The 8977-nt window shown below is 36.0% G+C and overlaps 1 protein-coding gene across 1 annotated transcript; it reads left to right on the top strand.

Moving 5' to 3' along the window:
• Positions 1-853: 853 nt before the first annotated feature.
• LOC109237507 (anthocyanidin 3-O-glucosyltransferase 4-like) lies at positions 854-1885 on the top strand. The gene has a single exon (XM_019403821.1). It carries the CDS (start codon positions 854-856, stop codon positions 1883-1885), a length of 1032 nt encoding a protein of 343 aa, XP_019259366.1.
• Positions 1886-8977: the final 7092 nt, after the last annotated feature.

Consider the following 8977-nt stretch of genomic DNA (forward strand, 5'->3'; position numbering starts at 1 on the left):
ACCCACCACCACCACCTTAAGAATCCAAGGTCACTTTGGATGTTATTTACTTGTCGTGATGCTTTGATTATTAAGGTTATCGTGATCTAAGTTTATGGATGAATTCGGTCAACTATAACTCTTCAATATCAACAAAACATTGTGACCGCTTAGGTTCCGTATATTTTGTCATAACAAAAAGTTGGTTTCGTGTGGAAACCCACTAAATTTTAGTAAGTTGTTAAGTACTTTCCTTGGAAATCAATTTTTTTGTGTAACTAATTAACATATCTAAACTGAGACATAAGATTTTGGTAAGCTAATTATAACCTTTCTTAATTGATAGTACAGGTTCACACTACTATAATTCAGAATTCAATTTCATATGCTATGAATCTCGTTAAATTTTTTGTAAGTAATTAAACCATTCTAATTCAGAAACAATTTACCATGCTATAAATTTCACCCAAAAGAGCTACTGAAGTAACCATTACTTAGACCATTACATGAAAATTAAGCTTTGTTATTCACAATGATTTCTCAAGATAAACAACTCCACTTCCTATTGATTCCTCTACTGTCCCAAAGCCATATAATACCTTTAACTGATTTTGCAAAATTATTAGCCCAACATGAAATTAATGTCTCAATTATCACCACACCCCTCAATGCACAAAGGTACAAATCATTAATCACTCATTCTTTAAATTTTAACCTCAAAATCCAACTCATTCCCCTTCATTTCCCATGTGAAGAACTTGGTTTGCCTAAGGGATGTGAAAATATGGATTCACTTCCTTCTACAAATTTATACAAAGAATTTTTTTTAGCTTGTGAGTCATTAAAACAACCACTAGAAGAAATAATTCAAAAAATGGAAACAAAACCAAGTTGTATCATTTCAACAGGTGGCCTTTATTGGACACAAGAAATAGCTGACAAATTCAAGATTCCAAGGTATGTTTTTCAAACAATTTCTTGTTTTGCTCTCCTTTGTTCTCAAGAAATTGAAATCAGAAATTCTCAGTTACCTAATGTGGCTACAACAAAGCAATCTGATGATGTGCAAAGTGTTGTACACCAAATTAAATGGTCACAAAATTTGGCACGAGGTACGTTGATTAATACGTTCAACGAATTGGAGCCATTTTACGTTGATGAATACAAAAAAATCATGAAAAATGTTTTTTGTGTTGGTCCAGTATCATTATGCAACAAAAAAATAGATGAGATAGTGAACAGAGGTAACGAGGGTTCTATCGATAATGAGTATAGTTATTTGACTTGGCTTAATACAATGAAGCCAAAATCTGTGGTTTATGTTTCATTTGGTAGCCTTTGTCACATTTCATTCTTGCAAATAAAAGAAATTGGATTAGGGTTGGAATCATCAAATGTGCCTTTTATATGGATAATTAGAGGATTAAATGTTTCATCAGAAGTTGAGAAATGGCTAAGTGATGAAAATTTTGAAGAGAAGGTAAAAGGAAGAGGCATAATTATTAAAGGTTGGGCACCACAACTTATGATCTTATCTCATACGTCGATCGGAGGGTTCTTAACGCACTGTGGATGGAATTCGACTTTAGAAGGAATTACTTGTGGCGTACCAATGATTACTTTTCCAATGTTTGCTGATCAATATTACAATGAGAAGTTAATTGTAGATTTTTTGAAGATTGGAATTCGAGTTGCGACTGAAGAGAAGAATAGGGTTTTGGAAAAGAAAGAGGAAGTCGAGAAAGCAATCAATCAATTAATGGATGAAGGATTAGAGAGTGAAGAAAGAAGAAAAAAAGCAAAGGAATTAGCAATAATGTCAAAGGAGGCAATGCAAGAAAGTGGATCTTCTTATTTGAATATTAAGTCGTTGATTCAAGATGTCATGCTGCTAGTAAACAATTAGGGTGTCATAGTACTACATTAGTTATTTCAAGTTTTATATCAGAAACTATGTACTTATGCAGAGATTATATTATTAATATCGAGAGTCGAGTTAATATTGCAAACTTAATATGTACTTAATTTTATACCAGAATTATTTACCTTATACCTTTTAACGGACCTTTACATTATAAGATCGACTACTATTATTAAGAAAAACAATTTTATATTTGTGTCATTTTTCTTGAGCATGGTCTTTAAAAGAGCATCGGTCTAAATATAGGGGAGAAATTTAAAAATAGCCAGATTTACAACTGGTCGTTCAAAAATAGCCCAATTTCAAAAGTAATCGAAATTTAGCCACTTTTTCTATAAAGCTAAATCTGAGCGAAAACACTGTTCAAAACCCGGAAAATACTCCAGTATATTATGCTGGAGTTCCAGCATAAGTATACTTGAACTCCAGCATATTATACTGGAGTTCCAGGATAGTATGCTGGAACTCCAGCATAATATGATGGAGTTCCAGCATAAGTACACTAGAACTCCAGCATAATATACTGGAGTTCCAGCAAGTAAATTGGTCCAGTATAATATACTGGAGTTTGGAGCACCAGTGCTCCAGTCTCTAGTAAATTATACTGGAGCCGGCAAAGTATACCGGTCCAGCATAATATGCTGGAGTTCATACACAAGTCCATCGACTCCGGTATATTATGCTGGACCGGTCTCTATTGCAGCAAAACGGTGGCTATTTTTCATTGACTTGGTAAACACTGGCTATTTTTGATTGGCCGGTCTGAAAACTAGCTATACCGTGCTATTTTTATGAAATATAGCACAGAGCAACACACTTGGGCCCAACGTTGATAACTCATTCTCTTACATCCAGACTCAGCGAGTTTACTGTTTAATTTTTCCAGTCGGTACACATAGATTTACACTAATTATATATAGTTATACACATATATACATATATTATACATCCGTTGATTATTTTTTGTTTAATCGTAGGCGGTTATTTAGGTTCGTTTTTCTACATTTACATTTCTTGGGGTCCAGAAGCATTGGGCTAAACCTGTTTTTCAAAGAGAAATAAATAAGGTATCAACCTTTGCTATGGGAGGTAAAAATTCCTAAAAGAGAAATTTCATAATGCACTATCTTTTAGTAGTAATTAGTCATCTATATATATCATTTGCTATATTATGGATTATAGATACCTTTTCTGTGGTTATAAGATGTATTTGATGTATTTAAGCTATTGTATTCATGAATACAGTAGCAAAAATAGGCGTGAATCAGGGAAGTCCAGCTAATCAGTTGTTGTATTCGAGTGTATTCGACTGTATTCATGGAGTGAAACATGGGATTACAGCTGGACAGATTATTGTATTCGACTGTATTCACGACGTGAAATAGGGGATTACACTTTTTTTTAAAACGGAAAGTGAATCAATTAACATAATAGACTCCTAATATAACTCAACAAACTCAATTATAACACACAAATTTTGTATTTTCAGTTATAAAAATGATTCTCAACCAAAAAATACCCAAAAAACATAGCAATCTTCAGAGAAATTATATAATACATCTGAATACATAAATTATATTAATTAAAAAAACATATGAATACATTCATGGCATATAGCGATAAGTGAATACAATGAAATACATAGAATACAGCGGGATACACTAAAATACAATGAGAAAAAAAGACAGTGAATACAATGAAAGGAATACAACGAGATACATTGAATTACAATGGAAAAAAAAGATAATGAATACATAAAATACAGCGAGATACATTAAAATACAATAAAAATAAAAGTAACAGACTCTTCAAGTTGCTAAGCCCCAAACTCCGTTGTCTTTGTTCAAGAATAACCCTAATGTCGTCTCGTCGATAGCAGATTTTGGACCTCCATTGTCAGCCCCAATTTACCCTATGTCAGGTTTCGACATTGATGTTGTAAGACTGAACTAATGTATTGTTCGTCATGCAGGATACATTCCTTCCACGGAACCCATCTTGGAATTCTATTTTGCACAAAGAGGACCAGAGATCTCACATTTGAAGCAGCATGTTGTTTCTCTTTGAATTATTACCTCTTGCGCTTCTGCATAATGGAGTCTTCGATGTGTGCGAATTTGTTGATCTTAGGAGCAACAGATCCGGCCCTTGAAGGCGTAGGCAAGCAAACTCACGCTGGGTCTGTTCTACTCTCTGATTTCTTCTCGTATATGTACAGTGTAATAGCAGATTTCGAATCTCCATCTTTCAATTTAGGGCTGGATTTCGACATTGATTCAGAGCCCCAGGCCACTGAGAATGAAAATTTTGTTCGACAAAGGAGATGAATCGGTGGAGAATCATGGTTGTATTCATGGAGAAAGACTGGCATTGAGAGAGAGGGTGGAGAAAAATCTGAAAGAATGAGAGAGAAAAATAATACAAAGTGTATTTTATGGCTTAAGGGTAGGAGGTGACCATAAATAGATATTTGAAAATTAAATCAAAAGTTAGCTATGGAATATAATTTTTTAAAAGGTTATTTATTTAAAATAAATAAGGTATCAACCTTTGCTATGGGAGGTAAAAATTCCTAAAATTTGAGCCTTTTATTGGGCTTATTCAATGTGACTTGTCTTGTCTATTCTCAAATTTCAATTGGGTTTGTGTTTTCTTCGTCGTAAAATTCGTTGGAAAAATGATGTTGTATAGACGCTGTAAAATAATAGTCAAAAAATGTATAAAATTTGTAAATCTGTTTGTATATATACACATTCTGTATGTTATATACAAAAATTATACAAGTTTTATATATTTTTTCGGCTACTAAATATAAATAGTTTCTGGCGAGTACTAAAAGTGATAATGCCCCAAATTCTTTTTCCATAAAAGCTAAGTACTTTCTATAACAAATGTTTTACAAAGGAAATTATTATCAATAATTTTACAGTGTGTGTTTGATGTAAAGATAGGTGGCATATGTTGAATTTTGGAAGGTGGAGAATGAAGCATGGGCGAGCTTTAATTTTAGTTGATAGTTAATATCTACGTTTGGTATATAGTAAATAAAATGGTTAGGCAATTCTTATGCAAATATTAATCAAAGTACAATGACTAGAAGGTAAGATCCCGTTAATTATAGCTTTTGTAATGAAAATTTTAATCTAATTTAATTTAACGAATAGGCGAGGAGGATAATTAGACTAGATAGATGTATTTCAGAAGGATTTGCATATTGAAATTTTTAATACAACTGACGTAGGACAAATATGTTCTGATTTCTAACATAAGAGAAAATGTATACATATATATATTGATAAGTTTAGGATATGCTATCTATATCATACCTTTTGAGGTGCGGCCCTTCTCCGGATCCTGCGTGAATGCGAGATGCTTTGTGCGTCGGGTTGTTCTTAACAGGAACGGAGGTAGGGTATGATTTACGGGTTCGGCCGAACCCAATAGCTTTTGCATAGATGGTCACGCCCAACTATGCCTTATAAAAAGGACTAAGCGGTCGTTGCAAATATAATCCGGTTTACAAATCTGGAGTCGAACCCACAAGTAATTAACCTATCAATTACGTTCGTTGGACTTACTAAATTCTACGGAGTCAACTTCCTCAAACGTTGTAAATAACAGTTGATGGTATTACTAATAACTAAGACTGAAAGTAAATAAACAGCTAAAAACTAACTATGCTTGGGTTGTAAACAATTATGAGAAGGTTCTAAGGCTATGATTTTCCCTACTGATGGAATCCCGTCCAGTTATGTTTCATATAGATTCACCAAAACGTCTCTATCAATCATGAGCACTCTTTTTACCGTAAATCTCTCCCGAGTAATCACAATAATTTATTAGACGTACTCTCCCGAGATACGCTTGCTGGCTTTGTTTATTATAGCTCACTTTGGATTGCACCCAAGGCTTCGTTATTCCTAATCCCGCCTTTAAACCCGCAGTTATAGATCCCTCTTATACTTTGGGAGTGGTGTTGTTCAACAACTACCTAAATATGCACTCTCTCCCGAGTTATGCACACTAAATAGGCACAGCTAATTGAGGATCCTGTCAATTAACTACAACAAATACGTATTTGAACAAATAGAGATTAAACTGGCAATCAATATTAACATAATCAAGAAGTTCATCCTTCAATAGGTTCCATCAAAACCCTAGACAAAGGATTTAGCTACTCATGACAAAACGAGAATAAACTACTAAAATATTCATAATGGGTAATTGCAAGAAAATAAAAGAGATAGAAAAACTCTAATGTTTGGTTGATCTTCTCACACTTGTTCTTGCCTCCAAAAGTAATCTAAAACAAGCTTAGAACAATCTTGGGCGAGTTTCTAAAGCTTATAAGGGTTTTACAAAAGTTTTCCCGAAATTACACTTTGGTCCTCAAGTTTCCAACTGCGTAAACAGTTCACAGCGGTCGCGGCCAACCGCGGTCGACCGCGTGAAAGCCAACCGTTCTGCCGCGTCTTATTAATCTGCCGTGGTCCATCGCGGTCGCAGTGGCCTTCTTGCCCGGACCATTTATGCTTCTTTGTGCTCGGGTACTTCTCGAGTGGGTGTTTTCTTTACATTATCGCCTCCAACACACTCCATGTTGCTTCCTCTCATATAATATTCCCTGCGAAGCAAAAGAGCACTATTTAGAGCATTTTGTTGGCAATTTATCTATAAAACAACAACAAAATATGGTTATATTAAGGTGTAAATATCAACTATATAGTCTATTATCAACACCCCACACTTAAATTATTGCTAGTCCTCGAGCAATCCACCACACTCCATCAAAATTCCTTCCCTAAGCTTTTCCCTTAACGACTAACACCATGAACATTTTACCAAAGTTGCACCTAGAAGTGAACAACCTTTACCTTAAGAGTCAAACCTTTTGTACCATGCCACACTTGCACTTACTCAAACTACTCTATACAAGAGTCAAGACTTACCTTTCCTTTGTGAATCACATGCCCTCACATCACACAAGAGAGTAGTTCCACATATAATGATCATTAGAACAAGTAGGAACTAAGATAGACAAAATTTCGCTCACTCTCAGAAAGAACATTCACATGCCACAAAGATGCACCACAGGCTTGCCCATAGTGTAATACTCTACTAATTGAGCCCAATCAGTCTAAGATCAATAGGACTTTACTTAGTTGTAATGTAGGCTCAGGGACGAGTAGGATATATTTAGATATAGTGACTAACCTCCCTAAGCACTTTTAATACAATTACATTAAACTTAAAGATCATAGTTGTGCCAACCAAACACTCCACCTCATTTGTTTAAAACATCCCCATCCATTAGGTGCAGTTTGTACAAGCCACCACTTATCAACCACTATAATTATTTATAACCCATATTTTTTTTTGTCTTTTTTTTTCGTGGTGCTTTTTCTTTTATGCTTCAAAATTTCATACCTTTTCTCTATCTCAATGGTTCCACTCAAAAACCAAACCACCATCCCACACTTCTGCTTTTGCATATTTCTACTATCATTCAAGTGCTTATTGGGAGGTAAAGGGGTTCAAACAGCAAGCTATTCAAACAATTGGGTAAGGTTCGCAATGTGGTTGCCAAAGAATTAGGCTTATAGGCTCAACGAGATTAACTAAGATGTATTGCATTCAGGTGGATTTACTTTATATGTCTGGATCAACAAAGAAATGCCTATATCACTTCTCAAACTGAAAGAGACTGCCATTTCGCTTTGCAAACACACAGGGCAAGTTCTAGGCATCAATTATGAAACATGGACACAGTAAAACTCACACACACATGGCACATGACTCACTCCGGATTGGTTTATCAAGATATTCTCTTTTGAGTATTCAAGTTAGATACAAACGTACACTTTTAAGGCACTCTAACAGGATTCAACTAATAAAGCTAGGCGTTACATTCTAGTGTCTATTGTGCTCAGATGTATCAACGCTAAGGGTTTTCCTTTGAATTTAGCTCAGAGCCCATTAGTCCTAATTTCAAAACTAAAAAGAATAAAAATAAACAAAAAAAATTACCTACACCCGGTTCAAGCTAAACCCTTGGAAAAGAATCGTGGCCCAAAAAAAACCAAGGGGGAGTTACTACACTACCTAAAAATAAAATAAAAAATCATTTTGGTCTTTTCCCTAGACTAACTTCCCTCAAGAAAATTGTCTAAAGGATCCGTCATCAGGAAGAGTCTCCATATTCCATTTTTTTTCGACTTAGTCCCTCAAGAACCCCGCCGAAAGAGATCCGTCGTCGGGACAAGTCACTTACTATTCTAACTTATCTAGTGAACTATCACTCAAACACCAAACAATCAAAACAAAACAAGCAGACAAAAGCAAACAATCAATTGTTACAATTACAAACATACAATGAAGTATCCCCACCCCACACTTAAAATGAAGACATGTCCCCATGGCTTAAAAATTTAAAGAGCAGTGAGGTTAAGGAACTTCCCTGAGGCTTACTCCTGATCGGAGACGGTGTCTGGGTTCAAGTTGCAAGCACGTCCCAGAGCTCTCAACCAGCCCAAGAATTTCTTCTCCGACTTCACCTGCCTCTCAGCCACCGCATCAACACGGGTACCCAAATCGTTGACTGAGGTACGTAACCCAGCCATCTCCTGTTCCAAAGCTATCATACGGGTGCTCCGGCGTGGCTGTGATGGGCCTGCCACATCATCTCTCGGAGGAGGAGGAACCGTAGCTATCTCAGCATCATCATCATCATCAGTTGAATCCTCATCAGAGTCATCAACATTCACCACCGGCTCTCGTCCAATTCCAAAATTTTTTCGCCCGGAACGGGGCTTTCAATGGCAATCTCCCATCAACCCGAAGGTCTTTAGGGACTCTAGCAATACGGCACAGCCGGGTGATCAGCGAAGGAAGTAGTGGCCCTTGATTAGCTCAGGGGATCTGATGAACATCTCTTCATGGATGAGCCGGGCCACATCAAAATCACTATGGGTCATGAAACAGTGTATCGCCGACGCCCGTGGTAGATTAACATCTTTCGTGTTGCTGGATGGCAACAATCGACTGTTGATAATGGTGAGCCAACACTTAGCCTCCCAA

Source organism: Nicotiana attenuata, unplaced genomic scaffold (genome assembly GCF_001879085.1).
Source record: "Nicotiana attenuata strain UT unplaced genomic scaffold, NIATTr2, whole genome shotgun sequence".
Classification (NCBI taxonomy): Eukaryota; Viridiplantae; Streptophyta; class Magnoliopsida; order Solanales; family Solanaceae; genus Nicotiana; species Nicotiana attenuata.